Raw genomic sequence first — 19,161 nt, forward strand, 5'->3', positions numbered from 1 at the left:
TTCGTTTCGTTCAACTTGATATATCATTTAACATTCAGATATTATATCTCATATTCTTATTTTAAGACTTCTGCAATACGACAGACTGACTGATTTACTTTACAAATATACATAATTTCACTGCCCCATTCAGGTGCTGCCATCATCATATCATGTCCTCCTTTCCGTTCACTATCCAAGAACATACAATCGAGGCTTCACATATACGTGAATACGCTCGTGCAACATCACACTCTCAAGATGAGAAGCTATATCTTCACATCAAGCAATACACACCCAAAGATAACACATCTCCACAAAAAGGCGATGTAGCCATCATTGGTGGACACGCCAATGGCTTCCCAAAGGTAATCTTGGCTCGACAAGGTGATTATTTATCAGATGCACACGCTGACTGTTCAACTTCATAGGAACTATACGAGCCTCTTTGGGAAGAGTTTTACCATGAATCTAAACGCCGAAACATCCGCATCCGAAGTATATGGATAGCCGATACAGCATGGCAAGGCCAAAGCGGTCTCATCAACCAAGACGCACTCGGCAATGATCGTAAAACTCACTATCCTCTCACCCAATCTTACTCATACTAACCTTTGTACAGCAAGCTGGCTTGACTATGCCCGAGATATTCTTCACATGATCAACACCTTCCGTCCACCACCACCATTAATGGCAATGGGTCATTCCTTTGGCGCAAATGCTCTCACAAATGTTGCTCTTCTTCACCCTCGTGTCTTCACATCTCTCGTCCTTCTTGACCCTGTCATCTCCCACTTTGCCTCCACGCCTGGTGCCTCAAGCGCAGGCCCCGCGGCAGCAAGCATGGTTCGTCGCGAAGTCTGGCCCTCGCGCGCCGAAGCAGCAGCATCTTTTGGTCGCAGCGCCTTCTACAGGACGTGGGATCCTCGTGTGTTGCAGCGCTGGATAGATTTTGGCATCAGAAATATACCAGACCAAGAGAGCGTAACTCTGACCACGACGAAGCACCAAGAGATTTTTACGTTTCTCCGTCCCAGCTGGCCAGCATATGACCCTCAAGGCAAGAATGTTATTCATCCTGAGCATACCCCGGATCTAGATACAAGCCTTAACCGACGTTGGTCAACATACCCTGTCTATCGTCCCGAGGGCCCAAACACTGTTGCTCGCCTTCCCAATGTTAGACCCAGCGTTCTATACGTATTTGGCGGTAAGAGTAACGTTTCCCCCCCGGAGCTTCAGGACGAGAAGATGGCCATCACGGGAACCGGGATCGGTGGTAGCGGCGGTGAGGCACAGGGTCGGGTCAAGAAGGTTGTTGGTGAGAACAACGGCCACTTGGTCCCCATGGAGGATCCCCGCATGTGTGCAAGTGTTGCGGCTGACTGGATTAAAGCTGAGCTTGAGCGGTGGTGGGTAGATGAGCGTAGCTACGAGGAATGGGCGAGCAAGTCCAAGGAGGAGAAGATAACCGTTTCAGATGAGTTCCAAAAGTACATAGGCAAGCCTGCACCGCGCCCAGGCAAGGGCACAAACGCAAAATTATAGGCTGATAGACGTGCGGCATGTGGTAATGTCCGACATTGAACAATTGATCGCATTTCCTAGGCTATTGATCTTCCTATTGCTGTGCATGGTGCGAACTCAATTACGAAATAAGAGACTACAAGCTATTTCCGCTATACTATTCCTCCTAGCTAAAATCAAAGCCGGCAGACTAAAACGAAAAAAACCAAACGAAAGACGGTCCAATACATCGCTACTGCACACCATAAACAAAAACTCTTTCCATAAAAAGCTTCAACCCTCACGCCTGTCGGCAGCACAAAAGAACGAACTCATCTCCCACAACAAGACACACTTAGATATAGTACATCGAGTTGGCCAGGTCCGCATGGACCTGCTTCGAGCCACTGGCACTTGAGCCTGGTCCAGCTGTGGAGACACTTTCAACGTCGCTGATTTCGAAGAACTCAGGCCTGTGACATCTCGCTCGAGTGCACACAATATCTGCATAGTATGCCGCGGGGCAAATGCTTACAGCCTTGGTGGCTCGGCCGAATAAGTAGCAGAGCTCATGAGTATATCTCTCCAATTCATTGGCTGCCTCGGCTCTGTACTTCGCTCGGAAGACCTCGTCCAGCAACACAGTATAGTGCGCAGGGCGAGCGGTGCCTTTGATGCTGGAATGCGCAGTAAGAAAGAAGTCCCAGTATCGAGCCTGCGTAACACCACGATCGACAATGGTGCCATTTTCGATGTTGTTTTTCGACGTCATGCTCTCGGCAGAAGTAGGATAAAAACGAGTCTGATGCCTCTTGACGGAAACAATAAGAGAGATTTTCGGTGCCTTGTTCTTGGGGTACTTGGCATTGCAGGCGATGCGAATGCGTGGCAGCTCTTTCTGTAGAACTTGAGCAAACTGGCCCTCTGACACGCCATCACGGAATATAACGATATTCTCAGGCAGCTGTTGTCTGTTGTGCATTTGCCAAAGTTCCAGGCGTGACTTGAATGCTTCAGTCAAGGTCTCGTCCAGCATCTCTTGCTTGGACGACTGCTCCCAAGAGTAGGCTGGCCATTGTCCCATGTCTCGGTCGATGGTGGCCACCAAACCGACTAAACTGGGGGCAGCATCACTCTGGTCCAAAGGCATGTTGGTTGGGTGAGTGACGTCGTACCCTACCACCATTGTTTTGCCCTCTTTAATGAGGCCGAACTCGTTGTGAAGTTTGTGGTTTACACCACCTGCTTTCAGGTTCCATTTGAGGGCACAGTTAGCAAAATATTGCAGAGGGTTTTTGTTGGATGTAATCTTGTCGCCTTGGAGGCAGCAGGTGTGAATACCATAGGCGCAGTCGCCCAGTGTCTTGATCCTGCCGTATGTTTCGGTATCTGATGTACCAAGAAGCACAAGTATAAAATCTATGCGTTTATCCTTAGCCCATTTGAAGAAATCATCTGCACGTCCTTGAAGGAACATATCATGGCTGATGACTTCTGTGGGAGGCTGGATAGGGTTGCTGCTGATTGCAATATTCATCTGCTTCATGACCCGAACAAAATCATCCACAGTGCTCCTCTGGACAGGCCCGAATCTGCCTGGTTTGACGTTGACATAGGTCCAGTTTTGGATGTTCTTGCCGGGCTTGTACACCTTTATGTCTCTCATATTCCAGCTGCCCTCTCTTGGATGAACCTGGGTGAGCTTGGCTCCAGGACCGTAGTAGGAGATAGCCGGAGCATTGAGGACGCGTCCTTGGACAGTAAGCAGTTGTTTACCAACTTGGATACCGAATTGATCCTAGGCCAGTTAATATCTTCCCATAAGTATATCACAACAATACATACTAGTTTCTCATCGTCCAGACCCAAAGTTTCCCGTGCATCTGTTGTGATAGATAGAGCATTAGCGTAAGGTGATCGACAGGCAAAATCGACCATCGCAGTTGATTCTTGGCTAGTCAACTTTGCCTTGACTGATTGTCCCGGCAGGATCTCGACGTACTCCGCCGGGGTGAAATTCGGGTTTGCGGCAGTGCCAAGATTGAGAAGAGGGTAGTCCTTGAGATCGTTCTTTCTGTATTCTAGGTAGGGTGTGTTAGATGCTAGTTTCAAGTTGACAGGGGCAAAACGTACTCCGCTTGTAGAATTCTTTGACAGTGATGTATTCACCGCTCCCTTTGGAATCAGATAGGTAGAATTCCACATTGTCCGGTCCAGGATATTCATACCCCTGCGTGAATCGGGGAGGATGCTCATTGCCACGAGAAGCTCGTTGAATCTCAGGTGCCCAGGCCAGACCGTAAATTGCTTTCGGTCGCTTGACTTCCTTCTCATTAGCAAATTTCATCTTCGCCAATACGCGGGTTTTGGGGAGGAATTTGTTCATCAGCCTCAAGTTCCTCATCATTTGGCCATCCTTCTTGTGTCCTGGACGGATTTGGAGTTTCTCAAAGATGTCCGCACATTGGCCAGAGAGCTTAAAGATCCCAACAGTAGTGTTTGTGTTCAAAAGAAGCCGACCAGTACCCAGTCGTACAGACTGGAAGGTTCCACGGACAGCTTGTAAGGGCCTCCCTCGCATACTCATATCCCTGCAGATACCGCCGTTCTTGAAAGAAAAGAACCGGGAGTTTCCTACAGCACTAACATCGTCGTTCGACCTCGGGCCGAATCCAAAGATGACGTTCAGGGCGTCAACAACGTCGGGGAATTTTGGGAATGCTAGGGCTTTCGCTGCATCGTCTTCGTTGGTAGGCTTGGCCGGGGTATCATTCAAAGCACTGGTAGTCGATTTGACGTACTTGAGCATCTCGTCAACCCGGGCGACGACAGGGCCATGTAAAGTCACCTCAAAGACTTCGATCTTGTCGGGGTTTGTTGATGATGTGAGGTTTACTTGAATTGAATTGTCAAGTCCAAGGTCAAGCTTGCGCAAGGAAATAAGCTGAGACTTAAACTCTGTCGCAAGAATCAGGCTCTTGTCCTTCTTGGTGAGCTCGGCGAGAGTCTCTTTGATGACCAAGAAGAGTTTGCGTCCCTTGACTTCGTGGGTACCAGACTTCTTAGGCTTTCCGGGCTTGCCTTTTCCCTTTCCCTTCCCCATAGGCTGGGCGGCGGCCGGCTCGTTGGACTTTTCTTCTGATTCGGTTACAATTTCTTTGATAGAAATTGTGTATTTGTAAAGCATGGGGACTTTGGTGTCGACTTGATAATAGTTCGCCCACAAAATGACTGAACGACCTTTGTTCCCAAATGCAGGCCGCGCAGGGAATTTACCCAGGTCCTCCTTTTCCTCTACTCCCAACTTGGACATATTTGATGTAAGCTGAGCAACAGAATTGTTTTGGTTTTTTACCACTTCATCCTCGAGCTTGGTGACGGCAGCATCAGGCTGAGGAACACCGGATGCGATCCTGAAAGGGTCAGCATGAGCAAGCAACAACAGACCTGTTGGCTGAGACTTACGTGAAGAAAGGCGGCTCGTTTGAGGGTTGCCCTCCGCCCCGGCCTCCTCTGTAGCCTCCTCGCCCGCGATCAGGACCTCCACGACCACCCCTCGGACCACCGAAGCCACCGCGGAAGTCGCCACGTCCTCCCTCGCCACGTCCTCTGCCGCCGCGGAAACCACCATCACCTCGTCCTCTTCCATCTCCGCCGCCGCGTCCGCCTCCTCGGCCGTCTTGATAGCCACCGCCACGACCACCTCCTCGGCCGTCTTGATAGCCACCGCCACGACCACCTCCTCGGCCGTCTTGATAGCCACCGCCGCGTCCGCCACGACCACGGCCTCCGCGTCCACCTCGATCACCTCTGTCTGCCATGGTGAGATATTGTTGGGGTGCTCAGAGTATGTGGTCAAAGATGATATCAATGTGTAAAGATATTTGATAGCGAAAGAAGTAAGTTAAGCAAAAAGAGAGTTCGCGGGGAGGAATCGAAGAGGGGGGAATTGGGTGTCTTTATGTGAAAGAAGTTGTGGGGGAAGGTCCTAGTTAGACAGTGAATCACAGCCGAAGCCAAACAAATGACTGGTACGGAGGTCGGCGTCAAAAGTCTTTGCCCACGCTAAAATCAGGAAAAGTGGGGCAAAAGCATTAGTACCTCAATCCCCTTAATTTAGTAAGGGATAATCCCTGCCTTCTAGGTATTTATTCTCTCCTTTATAATTAATAATTTTATAGATATATGCTAGAATTCTCTCTATCTATACCTATATCTTCTCTTATAATAGCTCTTTTTAAGCTTCTTTCTATCTATAAATAGCTTCCTTTTTATTCTTTAATATACCTTTTCTAGTAGTCTTCTGCTTTATCTATAGCTAAGTAGGCTCTATAGTATTTAAATTAAATAAATTTAAATACTAAAAAAGCTACTAAATACTAGCTAGATTATATACCTTCTGCTATATATAGTGTTTATATACTAGAGCCTAGTCTTCCTATATAATAATATTTAGTCTCTTTTTTATATATTCTTTTATAAAAAGAAGCAATTTTAACTTAAGAATCTTATATTAATACCTTTATTAGTCTATTCTTCTCTTTATACCCTTTCTTATAAGCTTTCTATTCTCTTTTTTCTATAACTATATAGGCTTCTTGCCTAGTAGATTATATAGCCTAAGCCTTTATATACTATTTTTAAGCTCTTACTATTTATGCATAAGCAGCTTAAGAGCAGTATTTATATAATCTATTTCCTATTTTACTTCCTCTTTTTCCTTCTTAATCTCTAGAACCTAGTAATAATAAGGACCTTTTTTATTATATAAAAAAGCGCCCTAGAATATAAACTTACTAAAGCTCTTCTATCTCTCTTAAATATAGCTATAAAGAACCTATTCCTTTACTTTCCTTTAGACCTAGTAAGAGCTATACTAATACAGCAGAATAACTAATATTTTATTTAACTAAATTACTAACTTCTAGTCTTCTAGGCTTTAATCTTAGTAAGTAAGATACTATTCTAGGTATTCTTTTTATATCTTTATTATCAGTCTTAGCTTCCTTATTAGCTTTATTTTCCTATATTCTATAGCCTTTAGGATCTATATAATTATTAATGCTAAGATTATTATACTATTAGAGGTAAGCTCTTTAGCGATATTAATAGCAGTTTTTTCCTAGCTAAATCGATTAAGGTTAACCTTTAAGATAATCAAGGCTTGATTTTCCTCTATATACTTATTTAGCTACCTTAACTATAATATATCTTACAGTATCTTATTAACTAGCTACAGTAGACTATAAGTAGGCTTAAAGCCTCTCTTAATTACCCTTATATATATTAAGTTAATTATATATAGGGAAATTCCTATTATTATATAGATTTTATAAGAAGATTTTAAACTGCCTTATAGTAACTTTATTATTATTACTATAGCCTAAGTAGCTATATTAGTTATTATTTTTAAAGCTATTAAGTATATAGAAATAATAAAGAAATTACTCTTAGAATATCTCCCTATAAATACAGTGTACTGACCCTGGTCAGGTTATAGGGATTATTGCCGATCGCTCTTGGTGGGCAAGAACTTTTGACGCCGACCTCCGTACCAAAAACTGTTTGGTGACAGAGTCAGAAGCTCCTGCCTTTGATCAGAAATGGTTGATCACCAGAGAAGCCGATCGCGGCTTCGACAAAGAAACAAGACTCAGCTTGTGGAGGTGGTGGGGGGAGGATGCTATTGAGGTGGAAAGAACTAGCCAGGGAAGGTCGGGAGGACTAACTTTGGCGGGCCGCTAGGTAGGTACTAAGTCAAGCTCCTTCTGGTGGAGCAAAGCCAAGCGAATATCAATGAAGTGCTTTGGTTGATGATGGTATGCGCGGTAACAATTGGAAGTTATTTAGGAATGGGATTAGGTAACATCATCAAAATAAATAAACAAGGGGATCGTTTACTTCTTTGTTCTTGTTCTCTCTATCTTTTTCTTGTTAGCGCCTGAGTGGGCTTTGTTGCGTAACCCTCACATGGTCGGCCTCCCAATGATGCCTCACCTTTCCTGAGAGGTAGTAGGTAGGCTGGATTGGCGTGACGTCTCCAACTGTTCATTTCTAGCCGCTAACTTGACAATAGACACTTGCTAAGCTAATAAACGAGGCTTCAGTTGATGGTTCTACACAATTTCTAAAGCCTAATACCGACTTCTTCCCTCGCTCCAAAGCTTTGAGTTTCAAAAAGTAAGGCTCAAGAAGTAACCTCATTCTTACACAATAAAAAACAATACCTGCCTAGCAGCCTACTTCTTCTTCCTTCAGCAGAACCGAAGAAACACGATCGACTATTGACGTTGGATACCAAGACAAACGTCATAATAATGGCCACCACCAATTAACAGGTACCTAGCACTCAGCCTATGAGAACCTGGTTATCCCAGAGAAACTCTGTTGGAGCATGCTCCTACAGTTCCCACGGCGTAAATGGAACTTCCTATGCTCTGGCGGGGCACGAGCATGTGGACTGAGCTTTCCTTTCCGCTACTTCATCGATGGTAACGTGTTTGTGCTTGCTCCCTGCGGGGTCCATAGCCACAGTATTAACATGAGCATAGACTGTTAGTCAACAAAGCAAAGAGCATACCATTGAAGGTAAACTACCTCAGTACATTTACTTCTTAATATACGTACCTAAGGTAGTACCTACCTAGGTATCAAACACATATACTTTCTGCACTGGATCCGGGACGTAACGGGCTGGGCAGTCACGGTTAAGTGCAGCCCATGACCACAAAGAGCTAACCCACAGGTACTTCGTGAACATCACAATCATTGCTGGACGAGATCCCGCCATCAGTCCCGTGCCTATCCGATAGCAATATGACAGCGCCCATGTTTGTCTGATCCGGACTGAATCTTGGTACACCTGCAATCGGCCGTCCGACCACTTGATTCCTTATATGCAAGACCAGCCCTGCCGGTTCGGATAACCAAACATCCAGCCAACACATGAATCGTTTGAGCTTGAGCAGCTGCAGCCGCAGCCCGTCGCAGATGCACAGCAGCCTCGCACAAAATGATAGCATTTCCCCTTCAATTCGCCCCACTGGATGTATGTTTGCCCAGTGTCTGATTAGCTGCTTAGTACTGAGCTCAGTCAGTCCTAATATGGACTCTTCCTCTGTGTAACCTAGTCCGATATCATGAAACTCAGAACCGAGATGAGGCTCTCGTTCCCTTTTTGCTTAGGAACCTGAGTTTGTAAAGCTTGGCAAACGTGTACGATCGTCTGCAAGAGGTTTTGTGTTGGTCGACTCTATTTCGATGCTGTACACTTAATACGGCTCAAGTACTGCTTGGCGACCCGCATACTTTCAATAAAAGACCTTCGTTCATCATGTTTATATCCTTGATATGGTCTCAATCACCCTGGAAGTCCTTGGTCAGTCGTTCCTGCACGTGTCGGAAACCAATCGACAGGAAAAGAACAATCTCGGTGCTAAACACAAGCATATGTCAAAGCAAATGGACCGTCAAACCATCGGCCCTATCAACTGTACTGAAACACTATCATATGATACGATACCGCGAAAAGAGACAATCAGATAGAAACATATCGAACAGCCACGCCTAGGGGCTCACGCAAACAAAGATAAGCCTGTTGGGATCAAAACTACCATGTGCACTGGCCAGAGGGGGTTTTATATCTGCCCTTGCAGAAGTACGCAATGTCCAAAAAGAGGCATCGTTCCTCACAGACTGATAACTCAAGGTCATGTCTGCCGAATCGAAATTGACACGATTGCATGGGACATTTGCGACTGGTGGATTGTCAATGGACCCCCTGAGCAAGTTCTCAATCGCTATCTCAAGCCCAGCTGCCAACACTTCACATGGCACACTCTTATGGTTCCATCATCGCTTTGTTCGGAGTGTCAAGTTACGTGTACGGAGATTAAGGACGTCAAGGAAGAGACTAGCAACAGTGACAAGAAAGCATCACGAAAAACGAGAAGCAAAACACTTAAACAGTGATAGATTTTCTAATCGAATCAGTGACAAGGTTCAAATATATATCTCCTATCCAAATTTTCCTTAGATATAAACTTCCTCTCCAAACCACCTTTTGCCACATATACTAAAAAGCTGTCGACATCTATACAGTTCCAGGAATTCTTGCGATGTGCTACGGCTTGGAAATTTACTCGATTTGTCCTTGAGACAATGCCGATTGAGCGAGGCAAGCTGAATGGGAATACAACGGGCCAGGCCATTTGACAAGAAAGAGCTTCACTTTCTTGCGATGCAGAATTATACGCTGGTAGGACATGATGAGGTCGTTTTTTGCCGCCCTGCATCCAATGGACGTACAAATACAAGCTGCTAGATAGCACATGTGATTTTTTTCAACAAGATTGCTACGCAGAAGTCAATGGTTGTTTCCAAGTCTTAAGCTATTATTTGTACTTGCATGCTGGCAAGATTATACGGAAGAAACTGTACTCTATTCGTCTCGTTAATGGACGGATACGCCGATTCAATTCATATAACGCATACGGTTGACTCTTAAGCCTTTGTACCCACAACCCTTATTCCTTGACATGTCCTGCAGTTGCTACTTTCAGGATCTCTTCCTCTAAGCCCGAAACATGGTGAATCTCGATACCAGCATCCTCAAGTATTTTCCGGCCCGTATTCTCTCCCACAAAAGTCTCGGGTTCTTGGACACCAACGTAGACGTGGGTGATCCATGACTTTTGACGCAACACCCTGTCAACACACGGTAGCTTGCCGCTCAGCCGCTTAAAACATGGTTCAACGGTGGTGTAGAGAGCGTGAGGGGTATTGAACACTTCGGCGAGCTTCTCTTCTGTGGTCACATGCTGTTCAGCAAGCTTCATCAGACACGTCTCTTCGGCATGCGTATTTCCAGGGAGTTCCAGAGTGTATCCTTCTGCGATGATGGTGTTGTCGCTTAGACGCACAATCAAAGCACCCACGCGAAAGTTGGTTGGCTTTGGGGGGGAGTTGTTGGCCAAGACCAAAGCCATCTGCATAGCAACCTTGTGATTTCCGGGCTCTATTGTAGTCATATCGAAATGTTGAAAATGTGTGTTTGTATCAAGATATCCTGAAGTGGGAACCATCTAGACTTCGGCGCGTATAAGCTCCGACGGCCGAAAGCACTTAAACATTAGCCCCACAATACCCATTCAGCGCGTTGCGACGCGTCGTCCGCACCAGCAACGAACTTGAGCTGAGGTCGCATTTCCACTGATTATATCATCAACCAAAAGTCAGCATGTCAGACCACGAAGACGTTTTGGAGAGCGAGCCTCCGATAATCGACCCTTACGAGGTCCTGAACCTGGAGAGGACTGCGACTGGCGAACAGATCAAGCAAGCCTACCGAAAGGCTGCCCTTAAGCATCACCCAGGTTTGTTGAGTTTGCATTGTAATGCAGAAGCAGTTTACTAATGTTTTGTATAGACAAGGTGGCTCAGGACCTGAAAGAGACTGCGCATGAGACTTTTCAGGCCATCGCATTCGCATACGCCATCCTTTCAGACCCCGCTCGTCGCAAACGATATGATGAGACTGGCTCAACCTCCGAATCCATCGTGGACTCTGAGGGATTCAACTGGAGCGACTACTACCGGGAACGATTTAACGACTCCGTTTCGGGCGATGCCATCGAGAAGTTTGCCAAGAAATACAAGGGATCTGATGAGGAGAAGGGAGATGTACTGGATGCTTACGAAGCCTGCGAGGGCGACATGGATGCGCTTTACGAAAAAGTCATATTGAGCAATGTACTAGAGGACGATGAGCGATTCCGTGATATCATCAACAAGGCCATCAAGAGTAAGAAGGTACCTAGTTTTCCAGCTTACGCCAAGGAGACAAAGAAGAAGCGAGAAGGACGCGTGAAGAAGGCTCGAGAAGAAGCCACGGAAGCTGAGGACTATGCCAAGGAACTTGGAGTGCACGATAAACTTTTCGGTGACAAGAAGGGGAAGAAGAAGAGCAAGGGTAAGGGAAGCTCGGAAGACGACCTGGCGGCGCTGATCCAAAAGAGACAAAAGGATAGGTCTGAAAGTTTTTTAGATCATTTGGCTGAGAAGTATGGCGCCAAGGAGAGTGGAGGAAAGAAGGGCAAAAAGCGACCGGTTGAGGATGAGCCGTCCGAGGAGGCTTTCCAGGCAGCTGCTTCTCGTCTAAAGGGTTCCAAAAGGTCAAAACGTTAAGGGCTAGGTTTCTTGATAATAACTTGCGGTTTGCGTTTCGACATAGGATAGTTTAGGGTGTTTCGGCGTCGGTTTCCACGCATTAATATGTTGATGATAGGTATCATTAGATAATATAAGTTGATTACTACACTGAGGATTGCCATGATCTTCTCAGTGTCGTTCATTCTAAACGTTGGAATAAGAGACGGGAGGCGCTAAACTTCTATACTAAACAGAAGGCAATAGCCATACCCGAAAGGAGAGACATTAGATAAACGACACATGACAGCCTTTCATATGGCTTTGCTCGCAATTGATATCGTGATCAAGTCCTTCCTACCCTAAACATACTTGGTGGGGCATCCATTGTCTGAGCTACCTTAGTACCTACCGTGAATACCTGAGCATCGTCAGACACCTTACCTAATTAACTTCTTTTCATATTCAACGCGCCGTACCGCAGCTTTTTATACGAATAGCACATCACAACATGCTAGAGACTGACATAGTCGTTACTTGAGAGCAAACTGCTATCATGATGCCATGAGCGAATCATACAAGCCCCAAATCTATCCTCGATATTGCTTTCACCTTGCACCCACCGTGAATCAATGGTGCCCTTTCCGTGTGACCGACGTCCACGGCCTTGATCAGCACACAGGCTTCGAAGGTGAATTACTTAGTATGTCTGATCAAATAGTGATGACTAACGGCTTCAAGGCGAAAACTTTTACTTTTACGGGAATCTACCAATTAAATGGGTACGCATAGTCGGCTTGGTCGTCGCCATTGACGAGTTCACGGGTAGACGCGTCTATACTATAGACGACAGCAGCGGCGCATGTATAGAGTGCACTGTGAAGATGCCTATATCTACGGTAGTGGATGGCAACGCGGCTGCAACAGGAGATACTGGTCCGAAGAAAGTAGACGCAAATCCGCCACTACCCACCGATCCCTTCCCGACCATTGATGTCGGGTGTGTTGTCGACATCAAGGGGGGTCTTTCCAGTTTTAGAGATGAGCGACAGCTCACTATCGAAAAGATGCTTGTCGTACGGAGCACTCAACAAGAGGTTGCGCTCTGGGAAAAGAGGGTCAGATTCCAGTTCGAGATTCTCGCCAAACCGTGGGTCCTACGAAAAAGCGAAATTCGCAGATGTCGACATGAAGCTGAGCGAAGCGAAGAGGCAGCAGAAATAAGACGCAAACGGATGAAGGCCACGGCCGGGTCTCACCCTACCAAGCAAGTATTAAGGTCAGTGGAGCAGAGTGAAGAGATGATCAAGCGGGAGCCAAGCAAGGAATCACGTCTGGATCTTCGGCAGATTCTTGAGAAAGGCGGAAGGGGCAAATACAATGCGCTGGGGTTGTGAGCTGAAGATCCTAGTATCAGCTGTTGATTGATTAACTGGAGTTAGGAGTTTTTAGCGGGTGCTGATGGGCAGCTGAAGGTCTAGACAGCCATACTAAAAATGCTAGACTACAATACAACCATGGTCGCCAAGTAATAATTGGTATGGCCAAGTAGAGGCTGTTATGGTCTGGAATGCGATTTCGCAATCAATATGATTATTCTCGCGTGATAAAATGATTTCCATCCCGTCGGAATCCATGAGACATCACGAAGCGTGTTGGTCACTGGACTGGTTGTGTCTCAGTTTCTAACAAGCTTTCTTTCTTTTTCCTTTTTGATAACCCAGATCCCGGTGTCTGGGTAATAAATGTTACTTTGAATCAAGTGCTGTCTCAACGCCTTTTTGGCATATGGCGTTCTGAGTCAAGTGACTGTCTCAGCCAAACCGAACTGCCTCTTTCATGTATGTTGCATCGTCATTATCATCCTCATCAACTCCTCAGAGAGGCTGGGAGAGAAACATGAAAGACAGTGAAGTAACGTAACAAAAGAATGACCTGGATTTATCAGCCGTCGCTATTCTGAGACCAATAGTCACTTGTGCTGAGAAGAAGCAATATTTGGGACAAAAAGATTTCCTAGGTGGAGATTACTGTGCGCACCAAAGCAATAAACAACCTGATGATATAGGAACCACAAACGTTGAAGGCTGACTTGGTTAATTCGGGAACGCAAGCCAAGGAGGTTAAAGACGGAGCTGCGTGGGACTCGTCCAGTTACAGCTTTCAAAGCTCACAAGCTGAAAAAGTATAAGCAAATTTGCAAAACGTGTATTAGACAACTGAGGTAGTCCAGTTCGTCGTTATAAGATGTGACAAGAGTTCAAGCGAGAAAACCCCTTTGTGCTGCCTGATGCTAAATGATCGCGAATCGATAGTTCCTAAAGCTAACATTAGCTTACTGGAAGCGGCGCCCGGTAGGGAATAGTTTGGCGCTTACTACTGCAGGCACACGCGGACGCCACAGACGAGCATTAAAGGGACTTCCCCTTTGAGATTTTCAAGTCACATTGATTGAATCCATCACCAGGGCCTGTTTCTCACGAGGAACATGCGCAGCTAGCACTTGATTGGAATGCGCAAAAGAGACCCTGTATTGTCTGTTCACGATGCTCTTTCCTCATCTTCGATCATACTCAAAACCAAAAGCTCGAGGAAAGAGCAAGGCCTCTAGAACACATGGTCAAAATTACTCTCCTCTAGTGATGGACCCTGACATAGAAGATAAAAATGGAAACGTTTCCAACCTTTCTCTCAACCTCAAATCGACGCAATCTGAATTCCTATCAATCAAACAAACCAGTATTTTATCGAAACGCCATCCTAAAGAATCCAATTTCTTGAATTGCTACCATAACCTGCATCACCTTATCAGCTCCTCAGTGGTCCGACCTATCCCTAGTGCAACATTTCGCTTGGCCATCGATTCTAGCCTTGGTCTAGTCTCTAGGTAAGCCACATTCATCTATGTTGCTCTGTATTCTGTGCCTCCGAGACACGTCCACTTCATTTCATTCTCCGATGCAAGTGTCTACTAGTCTCGTCAGTCGCGGCGCCACTCGACTAGTGGTTTTCCGTCCTCAATGGCTTCTAGGGAGTCGAGGAGCAGGCCCGGGGCCGACTATATTAGAAGAGCCATGATGCCCCCTTGTCCCTTGAATCTATCTCCAGCTTCGTTCAGCCCTATTCTGTCTTGTCAAGGTTGTGGTCAACTTGTTCAAAGCATATTCAAACCTGATATTTACCCATCATGAAATCCCACAACATTTTGCCTTTGTGGCTCCTTTGGCTAACTCAGGGACAAGTTTCAGCCCTCCCACAAGTCGAACAGGATTCTCCCAATTCCCGGGACGAGTCTAACGGCGAGTCTATAGGAGACATCCAAACGTCTGCATTCGAGTATCTGACAACTTACGCCAAGGAGGATATTATCCCAGTTACCGAGACTGTCAAGGTCAGCACCAGCAAGGTCGGCACTACTGCAACCGCTCAGGTTCTACCATCTCTCTCAGACGTCGAGCCTCATACAGAGGGTTTCATTGTTACGGATCTTTACAACCCTTTCTTCACAAAGCCAGCCGTCTTGAGTACTTCGATCCCCAGCCCAACAAGCCTTCTCAAGCCCGTCAAAACCACTACCAAGAACGCGGAGCCTTCTGGCCTATCCAAGATGGCTGCTGCTGCTGATATCTTTGCGAGTCCTATTGACACGAGTGCTCCTCTGCCTATGTTCGCAAGGAAGGACAATCATCCAGTTTCCAAGAAAGCCGTTAATCAGAACTCCCCTATCGGAACCAACAAGTTCTACTCCAACTTCTACCTCGAGGACCAGAACACTCCTGTTTACACCTATCCTTACTCTCTCACATGGGCCAAGGGTACAGGTCCAGCAGCAAGCTGGGGCATGTCCATCTCGCACATCGATGCAGACAAACGTGCATATGGCGATGTCAAAGCTAATGGCGCCGTTGAGTTTTACACCAACCCGGTTGGCATTCAGTCCATGATCATCTCGGCTAAGGAACTTGGTAAGAACACTGTTCTGACCATGGACTCCATCAGCCCACACTTTGCCAAGGCATATCTCAAAAAAGACAGCAAGTCGGCCGCAACAATCACCTTTCCCCTCTACCAAGGCAGCGTTTTCACAACTGCCTACTTCAGCGGTGGCACGCCTTGGATTCAGTCCGGTGTTTACTTCCGAACTATGACTCAGGTGACAAAGGACCCCAAGTCCAACGTGCGCAAGTTTAACTTCATCCTCGAGGATGGAACTACATGGCGCCTTTATGCCTACAGGACCAAAGGTGACCCTCTTACCCTCAAGATTACCAACAACGGTCTGGCTGTTTCAGAGAAGCCCTTCTATGGCCACATCCAGGTTGCCAAGGATCCTAACGTCGGTCTCTCGGAGAAAGTCCTTGACAATGGTTGTGGTATCTATGCAACCGGCATGACAATCAGCGGTAACAACGTTGGCACTCAAGGCACTTACAAATTCACCTGGACCAAGGCTGGCCATTCGACTGGAAAGCTCTGGATCTTTGCTCTTCCCCACCACGTCAGCTCGTTCGATGCTACAACCACGAAGGAGATAAGGACATACAGCATGCAAACGCTTACCAAGGGTGTGGCCACGGCTGTTGGAGGAAACTCGTGGACTATGATCGAGCCATCACTACCTGTCAATATGGGCTTTGCTCCCTGGGATCCAGCTAAGGGCAGTCGCGGTCTTTCTACTAATGCCAAAAATATCATTGCACCTATCGCTAAGTCCGAGGTTTCCCAAGATATGGATGCACAGTCCAACACCGATTCGATGTACTTTTCTGGCAAGGTAATGTCACTACCGTATTTTCGATTTCTACAATCTAATGTAATACAGGCCCTAGCCAAGTTTGGATCTATCGTCTATGTCATAAACAACATGCTGGGCGACAAGGCATTAGCACAGGCCGGTTTGGAAAAGCTCAAGACTGCATTTGCCCGATTCGGTTCAAACAAACAAAATTACCCGCTTGTTTATGAATGTGAGTTTACTATCGTGGGAACTGTTTTCCTCCTGGCTAACTGGATCAATTAGCTGTCTGGGGTGGAATTGTGTCCACTGCATCCTACGAGTCTGGATCAGCTGGATCGGACTTTGGCAACACTTACTACAACGATCACCACTTCCACTTCGGCTACCATGTCCTCACGGCCGCCTATATCGGATCCATGGATAGCAAGTGGCTTGCTGCTAACAAGGCCTACGTTAATACGCTTGTCCGTGACTACGCGAACCCCAGCAGCAGCGACAAGTACTTCCCCCAATGGCGAAGTTTTGATTGGTACCACGGACATAGCTGGGCTCACGGTCTGACCGCCATGTGGGATGGTAAGGACCAAGAGTCAAGCTCCGAAGACATGATGTCTGTTTATGCTATGAAGATGTGGGGCACCGTGATTAAGGACACTAACATGGTCGCGAGGTGAGTTTGGTCAAGTAACGCAGTCTAAGGAGTGAAACTGACCACAAGTACAGAGCCAACCTCCAGCTTGCAGTCATGTCACGAGCTATGCAGGCCTACTACTACTACACTACGACCAACACCGTTCAGCCCAAGAACTTCATCGGCAACAAGGTGGCGGGTATCCTGTTTGAGAACAAGGTGCACCATACGACTTGGTTCAGTGCAGATATCGAGGCGGTTCAGGGCATTCACATGATACCCATTCTCCCATACTCCAACCTTGCTCGAACCGGAACATTCGTCCAACAGGAGTGGGACACTTACTTTAATAAGGGACGTGTCGACAAGTTTAACAACCTGTGGAAGGGCATCATCTATGGTAACTACGCAACCATCCAGCCCAAGACTGCATGGTCCTTCTTTACCCAGTCCAAATTTGATCCTGTCTGGATCGATGGCGGGGCTTCAAGGACGTGGTATATGGCATATGCCGCAGGTGAGTTTTGCAATATTGATAGAACGTGAGGACAACGATAACTGACAGTTGCAACAGCGTTGGGTGGCATATAATGCATATGACGAATCGACACTGGCGCCAGGATGAGTAGGAGCACTTTGTATAACAATTAAGCATAGACAAGACGGCACCGACAGGAAGATTTCTTTGTACATTTAGAAGAAGAAGAAAGGATGTTCCAAGCGTATGAGATGGAGAAGACAGAGAATTAGAGGTTTCTGACCTGGCCGAGACTACTAATAGCCGGTAGGTATTTACTGGACTATAGATAGGGTAACCCGTTATTTCATTCGTTACTTTTAATAACATTATTTTCAATTTATCAAATTGTTGAAATCTGGATGCAATCTAACCACAGTACACAGCACGTGTTGATGATGACACGTAAGGTGAGTTTGATTGGGGCGCAGCTACAGCACCCTGAAAGATGCGTGCCAAGGCGGGGGAGGATTGAGATAAGTGCCAAGCAGATTGCTGACCCAAAGAGGTGAGAAGGGTGACAAACTGACAAGTTGTTACGGATATAATTGAATATGGGGGGCAGTCATAGTCTGTGCATGTTTCGAACGCGACCTCAAAATCGAAGGTTTCTTCATGTTTGGCACAATTACTCTTTGTTTCAAATAACAAGCAACAAAGTTTCAGATGCAGGTGAGTGAGAGCTAGCGCGATATGCTTTGTATTACGAGCCTAGTAGAGTACAAGACCGTGTCTTGAATCGATGTGCTGTTCCGTTGTAACAGCCAAAGCGTTGATCCCAGCAGCTCGGCAACGTCGGACGGACGAGCTTAAATACGTACATATTGGACCCCCTGACTGCGCCGTTAATACCTAGGATAAGATCCGACGGTTGCGCAAGCAAAAAGAAAGAAACTACTGGATAGAAAAGGGACGGCGGAGTTCATTTAGTAATATGCTGATGCTTTCTTACTCCGTTCATGACCATGACGTTTAATAGAACTAGAGCTGGGACTAGCCTTGGACATCTGCCCACAAATAAGGGATAGAAGGGGTTATTGCGGCGCCAAGAAAACACAAGAAAACAACACCGGAACGGCCAGGTGATATTTGACTGCTATTAATTGTGAGGTAATACTACCAATTCCATCTTGGAGTAAAATGTAGATTGATGGAAACGAATTCATTTGAAAACCTAGTGGTACGGATACATAGATTCAAAGTAAAGTTTTAAGCTTTTCGCTCAGCCACCAGCTAAACTAAGCCGAAAGCCGCCCTGTTTCTCCTGGAAAGCGCAATCGGCGCTTCCCCCAATTGGACAGGGAGCTCAGGGAGGCACGCGCCGAATAAATGAACATCAGTGACAAGATAACCTGGCAGGAGCTCCGAGCTCTCAGGCTAAGAACTAAAAAAAAAAAGGGAAAGTGGGGAGCTAGAGCTTGGTGCACCAGCTTTCTGTCAGCGGATGAATGGGATTGGCTGATGTCGGGTCGTCGATCCCTGGAGAGTCCACCCATGTCCTACGTCAAACCCGTGGGTACCGGGCTTAGGTTGGTTTTTCCCTGCTGGCTGTACAACCAACTTGAAAGGTCCAAAGCAAGGCAAGAGGCCTCCTGGGCAACGGGCGGGTTTTCGTTTCTGCAACGCAACGCAACCACCATCACT

General features: G+C 46.4%; 6 protein-coding genes across 6 annotated transcripts; 4 read left to right on the top strand and 2 right to left on the bottom strand.

Annotated features, from left to right (window-relative positions):
• Positions 1-152: 152 nt before the first annotated feature.
• FPOAC1_004883 (uncharacterized protein) lies at positions 153-1,527 on the top strand (the record flags this gene model as incomplete). The annotated part of the gene is made up of 3 exons (XM_044849420.1): positions 153-347; positions 411-549; positions 602-1,527. The coding sequence occupies 3 exons, from the start codon at positions 153-155 to the stop codon at positions 1,525-1,527; spliced, it is 1,260 nt and encodes a 419-aa protein (XP_044708130.1).
• Positions 1,528-1,840: 313 nt separating this feature from the next.
• FPOAC1_004884 (uncharacterized protein) lies at positions 1,841-5,306 on the bottom strand (the record flags this gene model as incomplete). Its single annotated transcript, XM_044849421.1, has 4 exons — positions 1,841-3,283; positions 3,331-3,566; positions 3,619-4,898; positions 4,951-5,306. 4 exons carry the CDS (start codon positions 5,304-5,306, stop codon positions 1,841-1,843), a joined length of 3,315 nt encoding a protein of 1,104 aa, XP_044708131.1.
• Positions 5,307-10,010: 4,704 nt separating this feature from the next.
• Positions 10,011-10,514, bottom strand: FPOAC1_004885 (uncharacterized protein; the record flags this gene model as incomplete). Its single annotated transcript, XM_044849422.1, has 1 exon — positions 10,011-10,514. The coding sequence occupies one exon, from the start codon at positions 10,512-10,514 to the stop codon at positions 10,011-10,013; it is 504 nt and encodes a 167-aa protein (XP_044708132.1).
• A 209-nt stretch (positions 10,515-10,723) lies between these two features.
• FPOAC1_004886 (uncharacterized protein) lies at positions 10,724-11,670 on the top strand (the record flags this gene model as incomplete). The annotated part of the gene is made up of 2 exons (XM_044849423.1): positions 10,724-10,859; positions 10,913-11,670. The coding sequence occupies 2 exons, from the start codon at positions 10,724-10,726 to the stop codon at positions 11,668-11,670; spliced, it is 894 nt and encodes a 297-aa protein (XP_044708133.1).
• A 525-nt stretch (positions 11,671-12,195) lies between these two features.
• Positions 12,196-13,028, top strand: FPOAC1_004887 (uncharacterized protein; the record flags this gene model as incomplete). The annotated part of the gene is made up of 2 exons (XM_044849424.1): positions 12,196-12,322; positions 12,373-13,028. 2 exons carry the CDS (start codon positions 12,196-12,198, stop codon positions 13,026-13,028), a joined length of 783 nt encoding a protein of 260 aa, XP_044708134.1.
• A 1,790-nt stretch (positions 13,029-14,818) lies between these two features.
• FPOAC1_004888 (uncharacterized protein) lies at positions 14,819-17,591 on the top strand (the record flags this gene model as incomplete). Its single annotated transcript, XM_044849425.1, has 5 exons — positions 14,819-16,405; positions 16,454-16,598; positions 16,652-17,039; positions 17,093-17,517; positions 17,575-17,591. 5 exons carry the CDS (start codon positions 14,819-14,821, stop codon positions 17,589-17,591), a joined length of 2,562 nt encoding a protein of 853 aa, XP_044708135.1.
• Between the last annotated feature and the right edge of the window lie 1,570 nt (positions 17,592-19,161).

Source organism: Fusarium poae, chromosome 2 (assembly GCF_019609905.1).
Source record: "Fusarium poae strain DAOMC 252244 chromosome 2, whole genome shotgun sequence".
Lineage (NCBI taxonomy): Eukaryota > Fungi > Ascomycota > Sordariomycetes > Hypocreales > Nectriaceae > Fusarium > Fusarium poae.